Source organism: Pagrus pagrus, assembly GCF_965226575.1.
Source record: "Pagrus pagrus genome assembly, chromosome: 22".
Taxonomy (NCBI): Eukaryota; Metazoa; Chordata; class Actinopteri; order Spariformes; family Sparidae; genus Pagrus; species Pagrus pagrus.
Genome location: NC_140204.1, coordinates 10,298,344 through 10,316,748, shown reverse-complemented (window position 1 = coordinate 10,316,748; position 18,405 = coordinate 10,298,344). Strand labels below are relative to the sequence as shown.

Genomic DNA, 18,405 nt, shown 5'->3' with positions numbered 1-18,405 from the left:
AGGACAGAGAACCACATCCATGACAAAGAAACCAGAAGCAGGGATGAAAATGTGTCTGATCTTTGGAGGAAAAAGGACGTGTCTAGTGTCTTCATCACACACAGAAAGACACAACAGCCCGTCACGGGAAGTTTTAAGTTTATTACTGATATTCAGCCATATAGTTTACATTAATTATGAAAGAACAATTAAATATTACATCCAGATCATTGTATAGTATTCCCTTTATATCCAACAATCATATACACTACATACACAGTGTCTACAAAACACACTACATATCTTGTCTAATGTATAGTGCATGCTTTCTTCACTACCTGCAGCGTACAAACACGACTGCTGCTTTAAATTACTTGAGCTAATCCAAAAGTGAAAGATGGACTCATTATTGGGTAAAACTGAAGGAAGGGAAGTGGGACGGAGGGGGAGAGAGAGGGAGAAAAACCTTGACAGCCAGAGGCCTCAGGGTGGGCCAGGGGGACCAGTCACGCCAAATGTCTAATAAGAGTAAAGTCAAGGAGCCTTTGTGTTTGTAATGCTGAAGTGAGCATTGAGTCTAATGGTACGGTACGCTGCAGTGTTTGTGTGAGAGTATGATATTGTGCGTGTCTGCTTAAATGAGTGTGTTCAACGTAAACAGGACAGGAAACAACAGAGGTTAAAGCTCGCGACTGACAAGAAACAACCCCCGGGCTCCATTCTGGTGGGAAGGAAACTGGCTAACGGCGTTACTAACTGTCGAAGCAGCACTGGCCAAGCAAGAGCTGAAGAAAGGAGATGAGAATACCGGCTGTTGTAGTGTCACGGTTCACGGCGGACGTCAATAAAGATTGTGATTCAAATGCTGATTTGCATATGTGTTGCCTCATAATTTTGTTCTCAGGGATTAAACTGGCTTTTTTGGGAGTTTTTACATCAAATCTGACAAGACTCCAGGAGTAACTCTGTGACTGGCAGATAGCACAATGTGAAGGCCTACAGGGCACATGCTAAAGATTTAGCATGTAGCATTTTATGTTATCTCAGATAAATAGTAGCCTAAAGACAAAAAATTGTTGTCATCCAAATTTAGTTTTTAGCCACACTGTTTTGGTTTTCAACTCTTGGGAGAAATATCTGTCTTTTTTAGCTGCTACACTCTATTAGTTCACCAGCTACAGGCTAACTTTGTCTGGACAGGTGGGATAAAGTGAGTAAATTAGATTTTTAGCTGTGACTGGAAACAAACTCAAGAAAAAAGAGAGCATCGAGACTCAACCAAAATAGTAAAGCCTTTGAAACAAAACAAAAACCTGAAAGGTGCTTAAACCCAGTGGAACTGTAGGTTCATCACTATGTGCGACGACTTTCACATCAGAAACAGTAATTAGTTCCAGTTTATGAAGATTTTGATTAGTGCAGCTTTAAGTTGGATTTTAATCAACAGCATGAGAATAAAAATAAAACTGAACTTTTGTATATTTTGGATCATTAAAGTCATTTTATCTCACTAACAGTCTCAGAGCTAACTGGTCACACTAGTGTCACTTCTTGTCATATAAGATCAAATACCCCCAAAACGTCAAGTACTCCCTGAACATGAACAATATTCTTCTGATTAAAACTAGAAAGTGATCATGTTTATATCCCAGTGGAAACATATTTAGACAGTTCATGTATTCAAATTTCCTGCAGTGTGCACATCACACAGGTTATCTTTCCCATTAACCTCTGTGGAGAACAGATCCATACTGTGGTGAGCTTAGTCGCTCCTTGTTTAGGTTTAGGAAACAATGACACATTTTGCATTACTGGGCTGTAATATTGCACATCTCTTCTGCAACTGAGACAATAGATTGTAACAGTATATAACTGTGCTGCAGGTGCAGTTATTACATTGGAGAAACCTCAGTTTTGTGTAGAAAATCTGACGCGTGCCAGTTGATGTATCACCGGTGGATACGACGCTTTGGGCTGGTGGGTTTGGTGTCAAATTAATTTTACAATTTATCTCAAGGACAGACTAAAAAATGTTTTTTACATCCAGTAAAAAAAAACTTCTCTTGGTGCAAATAATACCAAATAAAGAAAAACATCTTTTCGGTTTAATTGTCAAATGTGCTCAACAACTCTTTTGCCAACAGCCACTGAACCTCATAAACAGAACCAACTGACGGTGTCGACTTTTTGGGGAAAATAAACCTTTTGATTGGAGAAGACTAGCGGTAGTTTCACCTCCGTCTCCACTGTATAAAGTCAATACTCACACTGCATAGATTAGTGTCCAATATGAGACAGCTGATGAAAACCATTTACATCCTGTAGTGCAGTGTGGCAATCATGGACTGTTCAGTTATCACAGATCAGAAGGTCAGCGTCTCCATTTAAAGTGCTGACCCCAGCAGGTGTGTGTTGATGTCGCTGTCCTACTAATGACCTGTAAGTTAAAGCAATGATCTCATAACTGTTACTGGCTTTACGTTACTTTCCTGATCCAACCTGAGAAACCGTGCCACAGTACAAAGCAGAGCTCCGCTATAAGTTCAAGCACATTAAAATGCTTTAGGATGAAGAGAGTGACTTTGTGCAAACAACGGATACATTCGATTTGCAGGTTTTATATGTATCACTGACATTTCCATAATGCGCAACATAACGATCACATTAAATGTACAGTATGAGCTGACACCTGGGCCAGACGGCTGCGCTGCCAAGCAAGAGGACGCTGTTCACTTCCCGTTTCAACCAGTCATTTTAGAGAGTTTTGGACAATTTCAAGCGATCTTTGTGCCAACGAGGCTGCAGATTTTAAATGAGATGTCAGGACATTTTCCAGATGCGTTTGCGGCAACAAAACTAGACGTTGTTCAACGAGATGTTGGGACATTTTCCAGATGTGTTTATGGCAACACAACCAGATTTATGAGATGTCAGGATATTTTTGTGTTTGGGGCAACCAAACAAGAATTAAAACGAAGCGTCGGGACATTTCAAGTCGCGTTTGTAGCACCAAAACTAGATACTGTTCAACACGTCATGACATTTCATAAACTTTAAGCCAAAACAAGATCTCTTCCTAACCCTAACCCATTGATTTCTTTGAATTTGTAACGGGGGCTTGATAGGCCTATATATTACAGCCTGCAAATTGTTTGGATTAATCGATACAGGTAGCTTCTTGAATCACTAAAAACTTAAATAACCACAAAAGAAAAAGTTGTTAAAATTCCATTTAAATAGATGACAGTTTACAAAGTGTGTGTGAGGGGGAATAATCAGACAGACAGGCAGCCAGCACTCACTGAAGGAGAGAGGTTGGAGAGGATGAGACGGGGCTCGCCCATCTAAAAATCTTTTCTCTGAAAAGTAAAATAAACTTGCTCCTCTTTCTCCCCTCAGCCTCTCCTGACCTCCATCCCTCTTCAGCACTTGTGGTCAGTAGTAAAATTCACGTAAAACTAAACATATACACAGAACACATAAACACAGAGTGCCATCATTTTACCCCTCGAAGCGGACGAGACAGGAGGGAAAACATCAACATGTTGCAGTAAAAAAGAAAAAAGAAATGTCTCCTGTAATGGATGAAAATAAAGCGAGGAAGTTCTGACAGAGACAAAAACAGGTGCATTCAACTTAAAGTACCGTTTAGTTTGTGCATCACATTCCCACATTCAATATTCAGCTAGTATCTAAGACACTGAGGGAGCCATGTGGGACGTTTTAAAGTTAAAGTTACGTGAGCTGTTCCGACTTTATGTTCACTGACTGTTTTCATAGCGACACATGACAGCCCCTCGTGGCAGTTAGAGGTAACGCTTTGAATTTTGAGGCTTTGGTGAAATTTAAGCATCAGAAAACTCACTTCTGCAGAGCTAAAGTGAAAGTTTTTGCCTGAGTGGTCACTTTCTAAGCTGTTAGACGCTAAACCGGTTATAATTGAGCAAATGTACAGTGTTTCAACGAGACGGTGAAGGAATGCCCTCATGTTTTGGCCTCATTTTGGTGATTTAGACACACAATGTTAGTGCATGGTTGCATTAAAGTGTCACAGTGCAGCTTTAAGTCACCATCTGAAGACTGTGTTGTTATTTAGCACACTGTATGACGTCTTTCTCCAGGCTGCGAAGGTGGCAAACTAACTGCACCGACACACACTGAGAGAGCTCTTTCCATTTGGCAGGAAGTATTACTGCCCCGAAAAGCAGATGTGTCATCAAGAGATTAACTTCTGGCCACAGACACACAAGCACAAACCAAAACACACACACACAAATAAGCGTGCAGAGTTTAGTAATCTGCAATATAAAATTATTGAAGTTCTTCCATAAAGTGTGCGTTATGTTTTTCAAACAGAGGGTAGATTGGATGGGATGAGGATTTTCCAGATTTTCGGCCTCTCAACCAATAAGCTGTGGCTGTGTGTGTGTGTGTGTGTGTGTGTGTGTGGAAAGTACACCTCATCATAGACTGTAGAAAATACAGTCAAGTGTGTGTGTGTGTGTGTGTGTGAGAGAGAGTGACTCCTACATCACTGAAACTCTTCGTCACCGTCAGACACACACACACACTCATTTCCGTCCAGATGGCCCACAATGCAACTTGTCTGGATTTTGATTGGAGGTTAAAGGCCGCAGACTTTTTTCCGACCGATGACGCTGCAGATCCTCCCGACACAGGTGTGTGAATGAGCGTGTGTCTGGGTGCAGTATAACAGGATAATCAGGCTCGATGACTGGAAAGCTCAAACCACCAATTTAAAAAACACACACAGCTGAGGCTGCAGCGCCTCTTGCTGGTCAGCAACTGCCATTACAGCTGAAACATTAGCTTTTAAACTTGTTTTTATGTCTCTAAAATTAAATTTGGATCAAATTCAGCCCTCTTTTCATTTATATCCCCTCTTGATATTCAATTCTGGTGATTAGTCTCTAACTTTGAAAACTTTTGCTTGCAGAAGTGGAAAAGGTGTGGTTTTTGACATTTAATTCTAGCACTGTGTTTTGAATTGTTTAAATTGTACGACATGAGGCTATTATAAAGCAGTCTCATTTGTCAAACGTTGCTACAAACAAAATGTCACAAATTTGTGGTTGGAATTACTTTTTCCCCACCGTTAAGGTAATTGCATGGGCCAAATGTATGTAAGTTAAAACTTTTTATAACCCTGTTCCTCTCTCAGCAGTTTAAAGCTCACAAAGAGTTAAAAAAAGAAGTTAAAGCTGTTACAAACAGAAAGACTTCAGCAAAAACAGTGTCAACATAAAGCTCATGGTAAAAGCTTACTGACCGGACCAAAAAAAATGGGAATGATGCAATGAAAAAAGTACCAAACAACATAAAAGCGAGACAAAGAGACAAGAACATGTAAAAAAAATTATAAAAGAAAAAAGTTTGGTTACGATTCTTATGAAATCTTCCAACAAGTGATGTGTCATCTGACAAAAACAGCAAAATAAAAAATAATATAGCTCTGTAGACAAGAACAAAAACAGTCTGTAATAAAAAACAGGAATAAAATTAGTTAATAATTAATATCATTACTATCCCACATTATAATCATTATAGACCCCAGTTGAATGTATGTATTTTCCTTTTTACAATAATTTTAACTGAACGACATCTCCGCCTCAGACAGGAAGGGAGCGGTGGACGAGGAAGTGGAATCGGCCAACGAGGCAGTGCTATTGTCCATGCTCCTGTTCCAGGTGCTCCGATTGGGCGTTGACGGGTACGAGGGGGTGGAGCAGTTGGAGGGCGGGCCCGAGCCGGAGCTGGGGGTCGGGCTGCTGTTGTTGGACAAGGACGAGAACAGGGCGTCCTTTCGGAGACCTTTGTTCTGGAGCTCCAGCTGAAGGTGCTGGCAGATTTCCTCCGGTAGTTGCTGATACTCCTCCTCCAGTTCCCGCTCCAACTGAGACTGAAGCTGGTTAGGAAACATCAGGAAGATATTAAAACATGTCCTTTCCTGCTGAGCGTTAGATGAAAAGATTGATCATTCTCATGTCTGTACGTTCGTTATTTAGCTAGAACAAGCAGGTGATTAGCTTAGCTTAGCATAAAGACTGGTACTGTAGAATGGGAACGTTTTCAAAATATATCTTTATACGTGGCACCGTGTCGCAAATGTGAAGTAGTGAATGCAATTAGATAGACCTGCAACCAGATAGAGCAACAAAATGGTGACGTTGCATTAAGCTAGCTAACGTGACAGCGGATCAGAGCTTAGATTAAATGTTAGCCTGTTAGCTCCCACTGAATCATGTTTTACTGCTCTGGCTTATGGCTGTTTTTTTCTCCGGGATATTAAGTGTAACCGGGCTGTGTTGTGCCTTTGAAGGGCAGACTGGAGTCCAACCAAGCTGCCTCTGCTCTCTAATGGGTTAAATGAAAGCAGTTAAATGTGTTTTTTTTGCTCACCACTGGAAAGTCCTCGTCTATGTGTTGCAGCACCTCCCGCTGCCTCACCGTCAGCCTGTCCTGCCTCCTGGTCTGAGCCTCCTCCAGCTGAGGCAAGAAGAGCAAATTCAGGGGATGTACAGTAGGAATAAAAAAATAGGAGGAGGGAAAACGGAAAGGGAAGGGAGGAGGCAAATAAGGGAGGAAGGGGGGAGGTGATAATGTGTGAGAGGAGTAGGTGAAGATGATGACAATGGCAGAAAAACGCATTAAAAAGTAGGTTATTATCAAGGACCGTTGGTGATAAGACGTGGGAGTCCGAGTGGGTACTTACCCCGCGGATTAAGGAGACCGAATCTTGAATATGTTTCCTGTTGATCTCATTCAGCTCCCTGCAGAGAGAGATAGAGGAAAGAATCAAAATAAGACCCGACTGCACAAACATCCAATAAGCATCTCCAGTTCCAGACATGTTATCTTACACTTCAGCCTTGTCTTTGTCGCGGCCCTTGGCTTCGCTGATGCTGTTTTGTCGCTTCCTGTCCAGGATCTTCTGGAGCTCTTTCTTCTCCCTGCAAACAAACAGGGCGAGGGTTAGGGTTAGACATACCTTCTGGTCAATCGAATCACTTCAGAATCAAAACTGTGCCAACTACAAGCAGAAAGTCACTCTCACTGACTCCAGCGTCCCACCCCCCAACTTTGGTTACTCAGCCGTACAAGGGGAAATTGCTGCACTCACTTCTCGCACATCTCCCTGAGCTTCTTCAGCTGAGCTGCTTGGCATTCATGCGCCATCTCCTTTAGCTTCTGGTAGGCCTAAAAACACACGGCAGCAGACGACAACCTGTCAGTGAACCACTGTGCAGATGTACCCAAGTGCCACAAAGTTTCTCAGAGGTCAGCTGATGATGAACTCTGAGTATATTTAACAATCCAAACGAGGGACATAGTGTTTTTCCAACTGTGTCACCTTGAGTGTTTAAACATCTGGCGGAGGGGGTGAATTCACACTTTTCATACACGTGTGTGTGTGTGTGTGTGTTAGTACCTCATTCAGGTGTGTTTGCTGCTTCTCTCTCTCCAGCAGGTGAAGCTGCTGTCGGAGCTTCAGCAGCTCTTGCCATTGCCACTCCCTCAGCTGGACCTTCTGCTTCTCGATCTCCTGCTCCAACGCTGTCAGCTCACGCTGCACCGGCTCCTGGGGCTCGCTGAACACACACACATACACAAACAAACACACAACAACATACAAATAGTTGACAAAATCGAATACTCATCACAGCTCTAATTTAATGATACTTCTTTAAATCCTCTTATCTCGTCTTTATAAATCCATCCTTACTTTTTCTTGATGCTACGTTTTAGGTGTTTCTCCATCTGACTGCGTCTCCTCTGGGTGTCAGATTGAATCTGGCTGCTCCGACTCTTCTGCTCCTTACTCAGATTCCACACCTGCAAACGCACAGAATCAGAAACTCATTTATTTTGCAGCGCACAGGCAAGAAGAAGTGATTTTTATGCATCTTGTGCAAACACAATGGACATCGGTTGTTTATGTGGAGCTGTTTCCGCCTGTCGTTACCTTCTTGAGGTGCTTCTTACGCAGCTCTTTGAGTTCTTTGCCGTGTTTCTTTTGCAGCTTCAAATAGTGCTTCTGCTGCTTCAACTCCTCTATTGAGTGGGCGTGGATCTCTGAGAGACAGACGGACAAACAGACATGCAGTGAAAACCTTGCTGAAAACAAACTACTCCTAACCTGCTCATTAAATACTGGATATATCCTACATGCAGCTCTATGCGACACACAAATGATTTCACTCATCTCTGTGTGGCGATGAATGTGCTGGAATGACCTTACCTGCCAGGACAGTGGCTATGAGGTCTTCTTTCTGACTTTGGGCTACACAAACAAACAAACAAACACACACACACACACACACAGGAGAAGCACACAGACGGTGTGAAATGTGTGAAATGGACACATGGGAAAGTGAGCCACACATGAGAAAAACAGCGTGCATGGCTTTGGTGAAACATAAGTTAATCTTGAAGTGAAAATATGTTTTTCAGAAATGGAAGAAATTGGGCGGTCTAATAAAATTTACAAGTTAAAAAATAGCAATCTGACGTCATGACTTCTACGTATTGTGTTGCAGAGATGTCTACTGGAGTTAGCATACTAACCAGCTAACCCCGGTGCTCTGAGCTTCCAGTCTGGGCGGCTAACCGAGCTAACTAGTTAACAACAGCTATAGTTAGCAGCAGTAAGTGGTTACTCTGGTGCCCCCTTTCTGTTCGGGATATGAATAAGACAGCAAGCCAAATATAAACACAGTGCACCTTCAAGATTTAACTGAAGAAGAGTTTATGTTTTGGGAGATTTAGACAACAAAGCAAAAAAAATAAATGTTTCACTTGAAGATTGGACTTTCCTGGAGACAAGTGAAAAATGATCAGACTACAACGGATACGTTTGCAGTGAGGAGACATACATGGACATATCATGTTAGCTAACGTACGCATAACAAACTGGTAACCCACTACCCTCGTTCAAGAGACAACACTGTACCTGGTGCAGGTAATTTGATGATGTCAGGTGAGGGTTCCGTTGGGGGGAGGGGGCTGAAGGGTGAGGGGAGTGGACCTCCTGGAATGACCTCACTATCCCTCCTGATCTCTCCCTCTTTGGGTTGGTTGGGGACATGCTGGAGAAAAGGATGAACGTGAGTGATTGAGAGCGAGTCTGTAGGCCCATCGCACAGCGACTTACTGCTGGCTAAAGAGAGAACAGGTGTGTCTTACCTCATTGTTGTCCTCTAGCAAAACAGCCAGCTGTGTCTCTCTCTTGTGCAATTGACTGATGTGCTTAATGGGGTTGGTCAGAGCTTCTGCATACTCTGAGAACACACACACACACACAACAAATAAGGCAGAGTCGCTACAAATTTACCCAACAAACACGATGGTGGTGTCGAGCTTCTTGTCGAACTCTTGGAAAGAAAGCGAATGAGCTCATTTCACAAAAAATCGTATTTCTTTTAAATCCACGTGTTGTCAATTCAAATAGCGTGAATACTAGTTAGCAAACGAGCAGAGAAGACAACATTGTTGGCTAAAAGTATGAATAAATAGATAGCTGAAAGTTACTGTGGTGTTCCTACCCTGGTGTTCATTAGGGATGTAGTCCTGAGCTTCAGTGTAAACCAGCAGAGAGGGCAGCAGGAGCGGCTGGTTCAGCTCATTCTTCAGGTTAATGTAGTGGTAGCCTAGACAGAAGGAACAAGTCAAGAAAGGAATAGACGACTGCTGTCCATTGGTGTTGGTCAATGAGTGCAGACAAAGGTTAAATGCTTGACATTATATGTGTGTGTGTTTGTGTGTGTCTAATGTCTCACCAGGTCTAATGGCAGACACGGGGAGGATCCGGTGTCCAATAAACTTGCCGTTTTCTTCAAACACGGCTATCCTCAGAGAGGCAAGCGTGGGGAGGACCACCTGGAGAGAGACGGGTGGTGATACCATGAGAGTATGTAAAAGTTAACAAAAGGGCAGAAAAATAAAAGGTGAGAAAAAGATTTAAAAGACAAAATTGCGGTTTGTGTGCATGAGTTACCTTATTGAACACAAACGGATCATCATCCCACACGGGGTCCAAAGAGTTCCCAGCGGATGTTTTGGTTCTGTACTTCCTCTTTGTATCAGCAGGAAGTCCAAATATGTCCACCTCCACGTAGACGCCAACCTTTTTATCCGTCAGGAACTGGCCTGACATCACCTGGTGGATGTTTTAATTATACATGTTCATTATAAGAACTCGTACGGAGAAAGAAACATAACGTCCAAATGATTTTATCCGTACCTTAATTTTGACAGTGTTGGCGACTATTCCATCGACTATGTTTTCTGTGAAAGGGTCAAAGTGTTTGTCCGTCCTCCTCATGAACTCTGGCTTCAGCAGGTAGCCGCTGCCGCCGTTGTACTCAAACACACCCATGTTCAGCTGCATGGGGAGGTCTGGTTGAGAGAGGGGGAGAAAGAACATGAGAAATAAATGTGAAGGGAGGGATTTAGAGGGAGTTTAAAGACTGAGATGCTTTAACTCTACCTCCCAGAGTCTTTATTAGTTATAAAGCTGAGGAGACTCTTTAAATTATCAACACTACAGTATCTGCCAGCTACAGAAAGACCTTAAAGACCTTATTTATATTACTTGAAAGTAGCAGGACCTACCGAGGGTCTGGAAGTTTAGCGCCACCATCTGGCAGCCCACATTCCAGAAGAGCTGAGGCATGTAGTTGGAGCTGTCCACTCTCGTCCCTTTAGGGTAGATCCGGCTCAGCTGATTCTTATTGTACCTGGAGGAGTGCTGTTAAGATCCAGTCAAAACTTTCAGAGGTTCTTTGTTTTATGTTAACTACCACTAGATGTCACACCAGGACTTCAGCATCTCAGACCAACACAAAAGGGCCTGTTGGTCACATGCTCTCCTCAAAGCCACCAGACTCCATTGACAAAAACAGCAAATTTCCCTCGCAGGTCATCGTAAAACACATTTGCTTACTTAAAGTTAACTTCTATAAGTAAACTAAAGGTCAAGTTCATGTCCAAAGTATACCTTATGTATGTAATAAGGACACTAATTTCAATGTACTAGCAGCATACTTGTAAATGTATTACTTCAACACTAAATTGGCCCACTTTTTGATTAAAAAAGTACATACTTTAAGTGTAAAAGTAGTAAACTTTAAGTACACAACTAGTTTACATCTGTTTTTTTAGCACTGCAACTATACTGTGAACTTTACTACAAGTGGACCTGTAGGTACTAGTTATATACTTCCAGCAAACTTTTTAGTTTGTAAACACTCTAAAGTTTACCCTCATTTAACTACTGGTTTACTAGTTTTATACTGCGAGTATACTGGTAAGTTTTCTTTAAGTGAACTTCACAGCATACTTAAGGTTTAATTTTTTATATTTGATTGTTGTACTTAAAGTTCATAATTTTTATACTTGTTTTAAGTATATCTTGGACAAAAGATGAAGTACAAGTACAAGCCAGAGTTGTTTAGACTTGTATGTATACCTGTTTGCATAAACCAACCATCATTTTGTAAATTATATTTCTGATAGTATAAATAGTAAACTGAAAGCACAGTTTCTTATTTTTACTTTAAAAGAGGTACACTCTTATTTTTAGTTTGAAAGAGGTATACTCTTAACAGAGAGATTACGGCTTCATTCTTTACACTGTATCCTTACACGGAAAAAAGTTATTTGCTGCTATATTAAATGTTCAAAATCTCATATATTGAACCTTTAGGGCTTTGTGTACATAAACTGTATTCCTAGAAAGAGGCTCAAGTCTTAAAGCGATGACAAGCTTCAAAGGATACTCGACGAACTCGACGGGGGAGCTCTTCAGGGTGTCCATTCCTTTCGTTTCCACGAATGATGACATCTCAAAGAACTTCCTCCTCTCTGATGGACACAGAGAGGGAGTGAAAAACTCAGACGAAGAATGAGATCAAAATGAGACAGAATGCCGAAAATCTACACGGGTACAGAAATCAATTAAGATAATCTGCGTGTGATGACAAGACTGATCATTAAGCACAAATGAGACCACACAGCCGGCCTTCCTGCCTAATGAGCTACATGGGAGAGGTGCTTAGGACTAACGAGGCTTGTCCACCCCCCTCACAAACACACACTTTTTCTTTCACTTCATAATTTCTCTGAACACAAAGTCACGTGCTGTCTTGGTCCCTCTCTTTATCTCACTTACTGTTCGCCACCTCGAAAGTCTTGAACTTGACCGGTTCGATGTAGTTGACGAGCGTCGACATCTCCTCTGTAGCGTTTACCTCACTGCTGGCTGTACCCTGAGGAAGGCAGATACCACCCATCAATCAATCGGCTCATCGTCAGCCAGTCAGACAACCACGTCAGTCCCGTCTCTGAAGGCTCTTACCTCGTCAGAGTTCGGCTTTTTCAGCTCCGCCGCCGTTTCGTCCTCATCGTCCTCCTCGCTCTCTCCTTCACCTCCTAGCAGGACAGAATGAAAACAATTTGTGCAAAAATGTACACTGTGCCGACACCCTTTCCAATCAGTGCCTCCATTCTTCTTCAACCCACCTAAGGACTTGCGAGGCTCCAAGTCTTTGACCATCCTCTCAGCCAGCTTCTCCTCCCCGTTGGACAGGAGCTGACTCCCATAACTGTCATTCAAAGGACAGTCTGCACAGACAACAGCAAGTGATCAGCTCACATTCTGGTACCTTTAAAATCTTGTTTTTACACAAATATGAGAAGCAAAAGTTCTTCATCACCCCAACTTAAAGCTTGTGTGTACGAGTTTTCAATTGCACGTCCGAACCACATCAGGTCTTACAGAACAGGAGGCATTAAAGTGATAATTATCAACATTGATCAATATAAAAAAACATATCATGATAACAGTTTTGGCCATATCGCCCAGCCCTACTCCAAACACTGGTGTTTGTCTGCGCTCACCATTGTGAGGCGACGACTGCTCCTCCTGTTCTCTGCGTCGTATGCTGCCTCCACTCGAGGGTCGGTGGTGGTGGTGCTTCTTCTTGTTTTTGATGAGAATCTTCCCCATCATCTCTTGCGGCGAGGGAAGCGGCTGCCCGGGCTCCAGCTAAAGCCACAGGAAAGACATAATGATGAAAAACAGGGTAATGCAACAATCTTTATGCATTTGAAACAATGTATATTCTTTTGCCAAATGAAATCACAAACTAAATATATATCGAAAGTGCTGCGTGCCACATTGGCTTTTATTGAAAAAACTAACACTCTGAAGTCATGAAAACCAACTATTTCTTCTTAGCCATGCTTGTTTTGGTCCAGCCAATTTGTTTGTTTTACATTCATTCAAGTTACTTGAAGTAACTGTTGAAATAAATATTATAAATTATGAATCATAATTACTTTTGAGGATAAAGCAAGCCGCAGATGTTACTACAGAGAGCTTCATGATGTCAAAAGCATCACAAGATGTGTTTTAGTACAAAATTATCCTGAGCTGATGGGCATATCACAAGCTGTTTGATCATATTTGATGGTTTGCAAGCTGATTCGCACCGTGACTGTGGAGTGAAAGGATATTAGTGTGTTGTTAATTTTCCTTGAGGAACAGCGCTGAGACAGGATGACTCAAAATGAATTCACTTCAGACTCAAAATAGACCTTGAAACAGTATATTAAATGAAAAGATCAAGTGGTGTGCAATAATGCAAAGTTCATTTCAGATCTGACCGCAGATCAGTCTCACCGGATATTTCTCCAGTGGGTCAATGAGCAGGGCGTCTCCAAAGATGGTCCTGCAGTACTCAGCCATTTTGGCCTGCTGCTTGGCCCTGACAGGAGAAGAGACGCACATTAGTTGAACCTCCATCAACTGAAAACTCCTCATGTCCATTTTAACAACACGTAATAGAGACGATATTTAAATAAAAGCCTTGAATTTTGCATCTGCATTACTTCTAAACACATCAAGCTGATCTGCAAACTGTAAATAAATAAATAAATAAATAAATAAATAAACGACTTACGAATCCACGTGGTTTTCAAAGGACAGGATGAGGGGGTAAGGTGAGGTCTTGAAAGCGCTCTCTGCTATCGCCTCGATCACCTCCTACAGTCCAAGAGAGAAGGAGGACATTAAAAGGAGAATAAAACAACATCTGTCTGATTTACAAGCCTACAACAGAGGGATCATGTAGACAAGTGACCCACTCTCTCTTCTCTCTCCTGAGCCACTTACTCGCCAGCCTCCGGATGCCTGATGCTTCATGTAGCCAATGAGATTTCAAATCCAGCAATACATAGTTTATATCAGTTTTTAAAGCCCTTAAACTTGCAAATTATGCAGGTTTATGTAGTTTTATGTGTTCTGCTCTTTGAATAGGTTGTTTTTCTATCCAAGCACTTGTTTTTTTACTATCTTATATGCACAACGTGAGTTTAAATAAGGAAATAAAGAACTATGAGTTTTCGAGGTCACAAAATGACATTTTTTTTGCCAGGGGCCTGAATTGTTTTGGTTTTTTTTCAGCTAATGGGGGCAGTTGCAGGTCTGCAGGCTGATATTTGCATAACAAATTGTAGGCAAGAATAATTTATAAATAATTCAGTGTGTTCAAACTCCTGTAGATTCATACCAGAAGCACTTACAGAGTATCTGACAACATTTGGGGACAAAAATTCAGCTTATAACCTTTTAAAAAGAGCCCAAATCTATGCCTGTGCGTTGGAGACAGGTGTTGCAATTGTAACTGTACGGGCGATAGTCAAGGGTGATTGAATGCACAACAAAATAACACGTGAATGCTAAAAAGCGGTGACAACCACCTTGAAGGGGATCTCAGTGGTCATGGTGAAGCCGTGGGTGATGTAGGGCTCCTCGTCTTGCGGCCGGCCCTTCCAGCAGTCCAGCTCTACACAGCGACAGCCGGTCAGCAGCACCTGCCTGTACATCTCCACCGACGACAGACCGGTCAGCTGACCCACTGGAGAGAGATGAAGCGTTCGGGTTTGGATCAGACAGATGAACCACAAAGCTAGACATCATATTGCACATGATCTGGTATGTGCATGTTTACCTGTGAGGTACGTGTTGTGTGAGGAGTTGATAAAGTAGTGAGACAGCGGTTGGGTCATGTCGTCGATGACGTCCAGCCTCTCTGGAGGTACGATGCTGTTTTCCTCGCCTCCCAGATAGCTAGCGAAAGCCTGCAAACTGATCTGGTCTGGAAGAGAGACGAAGACAGGTTGCGTTTACCGACTCTTTATGAAAGTTTACCTGGCTGGACCTGCGTCCATCTGCTCATGGCAAACAGAATAACTGACTTAATGCAAAGGGCAAGGACTGGAAGATGCTGGACTAAACGTGCGTCATGTGCTTTAGCAGTGAGCTGACCCAAAAGAGCAAAAGGCTTGTGTTTTAGGACAGACGGGAGGGAGAGGGAGCTCACTGTGGGCTGGACCGTGGATCATCTTACACATTTTGGCTTAACAGTGTCCTAGCAGAGTGGCTCAGGGTAGCCAACCGTCTGTTTTGGTTCCCTTAGTTTCGTACAGTTTATCCACCGATGACCACAGCACAAGAACACGCGGAGGACATTTCATCAATTTTGCAAAAGCTCTGGATATTACACAAAGGGGGGAAATGGTCATGGCCTCAGTCAGGCCACTCTGCTGAAACAACAGTCAAAGAAATCATTCATTCCTGTAAACATGTAATTATCCGTGAACTGCTGCAGCTGATAAACCTGTTATTGGAACGAACAGATGTGGCTGCGTCTACACTGAAGCGTTGTTGTCTCGCAAAATAATATTATTCATGTGTCTTGAATCTTTTTCTGATGGGATTATTTGATTCAGAAGCTTAACGATATCAGTTTGTCCCGGTCAGTTCACTGGATGATCTTTTGGGGACACGTCAAAGATAAAAACAATCAGGGCTGATTTATATTCACTGTGCTGGTCGACTGCGTTATTTCAACAGAGAGTCTCGCAAATAAAGATCACCCGCTCCGGATATTTACATTTGAAGGACTGAAAAGTAAACAGGAGAATGCAAAATAACAAAATACAAACCTCTCTCCAGTTGGCTGGTGTTGGTCTCGTATCGCTCTATGATCTGTCGGACCTGCTCTCTTTTCAGCGGCGGGTACAGCACCTCGTTCAGTCGGGAGTCTCGTTGCCTGTGGTTAATGAAGTCCATCAACTGGTCCAGAGAGATGAACGGCTTCCTCTTAGAGCCACTGGAGAAAAAGAGCAAAGTGTATTGAAAACAAGCATCAATATGATTGAATTTACTGAGGGGTAATGGCATTTTAGTCGAGCAAAAGGAATTAAAGATAATGGAAATCACAGTATGTGTCGGTGGAAGTGTTATCTACGAGTCGCACACCTTTCTTCCATGATGCTTTGGATCTCGGGCCGGAGAGAGAGGCTGTTGAGAAACTTCTGGAAGGCCTCCCACGTGAAATCATCTGGCTTGATTCCCTCTGTCTGGAAGAGAAAAGAGATTTTTTTTGCAAAGAGAAGGAGACATCTTATCCTGGCATCTGCCTCCAGCAAGGAGAATAAACATTGATGACTTTGTCAGTTGTGGCTCAGAGTCTTTTCCCACTTTGTGTGTTCTCCTGTTTGACCAGCAGGAGGCGCCAGAGTACAGCAATATAAAGGGAAATGCTGACGGTGCAGTTTTGCGTCTGGTGTCTGATTCAAAAAGAAACATCTTGTGACTCCAAACTGATTTTTAGCAAAGATTGCGCCGACTAATGACACACAAGAAACCTTGTTTAACCTACCAAAACACAACCCTGTGGTCACTTACACTACACATGAAAGCAAACATGTCGACAGCACAATAGATTACAAGCACATGACTGATGTTTTCATTGGACCCTCGGGTTTGAATGAAAGAATGAAGCCATCACTTTTAGTACTTACTGTCTCGATTTATTAAGAAAAATCGCACTAGCTAATTATTTCAACTGTTTATCCATTAAAGCGTATTTTGCTAATTTATATAAACAATACTATATTGACAATTTAATATAAACTCTTTACACTTTATCCATGACGTTTAGCTAACTATTCAACTCTGTATCCATTATGTTTAGCTAACTATTTAAACTGTTTATCCATTAGGCTATATTAAGCTAATTATTTATATATAAAACATTTTTAACTTTTACATTTAGCTAAACATCTTGCTCATCACTTTTATCAATTTCAACATGTGGCTTTAAACAAATAGTTTGTCATTTCAGGAAACAGACTAAGCGTTACTTGCTTTTTTGTTGAAAGCAAGACGAGAAGGCCGATACCACTCTCTTGTCTGTGTGGTAAATGTGCTAACGTAGCTTAGCTCAGCTTACCCATCAGTGAAAAAGTGAAAGGGGCACTATGTGACTTTTTTGAGACCTATATATTGTTGAACTGTAGGACTTCTAGATGGGCAATTGGCTCTTTTTGATCAGTACACGCCTGTTCTTCTCTTATGTTTGCACACACGACTTTAAAGTTCATCTAAAAACTAACTTCCGAGACGTTTTCACCAGGTAATCTTGGCCCAACAATAATACCAACCCAGGTCCCAGACCAGTTTTCTCCTTCAACTGGAGAGAACTGGCATTAAATTGCCCTTAAACTGCTGTAGTCTGAGCCCGGACAAGCTCTTGCAAACTGCTCGTCCTCCATATCAAGAGCTTTGTGTTTGTGTTTGTTTATAAGCCCGTACAGAAGTTGCATAGTGTACCTTTAAAAAAATATGTACATTTAAAGGCTACTCTCCCATAGGCCTACAGACTTTTTTATTTGCCTTCCTTACAGTGTCAAGGCATGCCCAGAATGCTCTGCAAACACCCCGGGGTGAGAGGCTGAGCTGCAACTATTGTCACGCATTAACAAATAAAAGGGACGCATATCTTGCCGGTAATCGCCTCTGATGGTTACCTTGTTAATGCCAAGGTTCTCCAGAGCCAGCTCCACCTTCTTTTTATCTGAAAACATCTTGAGAATACTGGAAGACAAGAGAGACGGAGAGATATCAGTCAGCTTAAAGTTTATTGTTTCTCAACATAAAAACAGCAGGGGCGAGAGAGAAAGTGGAAGAGAGACGGCGAAGGGGAAAGGAAAGAAGACGTGAGGGGAAGTGGTGTCTGAAATTCTGTATAGAGTTTAAAAAGGCGGTCGATGTGTGCGTTTCTCACTTCTTCACGGGGATCTTCCCGTCCTGATTCACCTGCAGCTTTAACTTGGTGTACCTGGAACGGACAGAGGGAGGCATTAAAATCAACGATCTGAGCTCATCGCGTCGAGATAAGACACACGCCGGCTTCTTACGCTTTGAGGAGGAAGGTGTTCCGCGATGCATTCTGGGAAAGTATGTTCGTGGCCAAAGTGAACAGCTCATCTGTCCAAATCTGGAACACACACACGGACAGGAACCAGATGATATAACAGGGTTGTTTGACTGTTGGT

General features: G+C 42.2%; 1 protein-coding gene across 2 annotated transcripts in view; it reads right to left on the bottom strand.

The window, feature by feature from the left end:
• Positions 1-3,194: 3,194 nt before the first annotated feature.
• The window catches only part of plcb3 (phospholipase C, beta 3 (phosphatidylinositol-specific)), a 45,994-nt gene continuing 30,783 nt past the window's right edge, over positions 3,195-18,405 (bottom strand). Inside the window, exons 5-34 of one of the 2 annotated variants that reach the window (XM_084344252.1) lie at positions 18,268-18,347; positions 18,135-18,188; positions 17,878-17,944; positions 16,325-16,425; positions 16,009-16,175; positions 15,012-15,158; positions 14,761-14,918; positions 13,962-14,044; positions 13,682-13,766; positions 12,898-13,045; positions 12,520-12,621; positions 12,356-12,429; positions 12,170-12,266; positions 11,778-11,862; positions 10,612-10,736; positions 10,241-10,395; positions 9,995-10,156; positions 9,777-9,876; positions 9,543-9,647; positions 9,184-9,278; positions 8,951-9,086; positions 8,240-8,281; positions 7,964-8,073; positions 7,724-7,833; positions 7,430-7,589; positions 7,121-7,197; positions 6,861-6,950; positions 6,713-6,770; positions 6,400-6,486; positions 3,195-5,905 (exon numbers count right to left, since the gene is read on the bottom strand). In XM_084344252.1, the coding sequence (XP_084200378.1) occupies positions 5,588-5,905; positions 6,400-6,486; positions 6,713-6,770; positions 6,861-6,950; positions 7,121-7,197; positions 7,430-7,589; positions 7,724-7,833; positions 7,964-8,073; positions 8,240-8,281; positions 8,951-9,086; positions 9,184-9,278; positions 9,543-9,647; positions 9,777-9,876; positions 9,995-10,156; positions 10,241-10,395; positions 10,612-10,736; positions 11,778-11,862; positions 12,170-12,266; positions 12,356-12,429; positions 12,520-12,621; positions 12,898-13,045; positions 13,682-13,766; positions 13,962-14,044; positions 14,761-14,918; positions 15,012-15,158; positions 16,009-16,175; positions 16,325-16,425; positions 17,878-17,944; positions 18,135-18,188; positions 18,268-18,347 (3,378 nt within the window). In that variant the 3' untranslated portion in view covers positions 3,195-5,587. The remainder of the gene's footprint in view (positions 5,906-6,399; positions 6,487-6,712; positions 6,771-6,860; positions 6,951-7,120; positions 7,198-7,429; positions 7,590-7,723; positions 7,834-7,963; positions 8,074-8,239; positions 8,282-8,950; positions 9,087-9,183; positions 9,279-9,542; positions 9,648-9,776; positions 9,877-9,994; positions 10,157-10,240; positions 10,396-10,611; positions 10,737-11,777; positions 11,863-12,169; positions 12,267-12,355; positions 12,430-12,519; positions 12,622-12,897; positions 13,046-13,681; positions 13,767-13,961; positions 14,045-14,760; positions 14,919-15,011; positions 15,159-16,008; positions 16,176-16,324; positions 16,426-17,877; positions 17,945-18,134; positions 18,189-18,267; positions 18,348-18,405) is intronic. The other variant, XM_084344253.1, reaches the window with a different exon arrangement.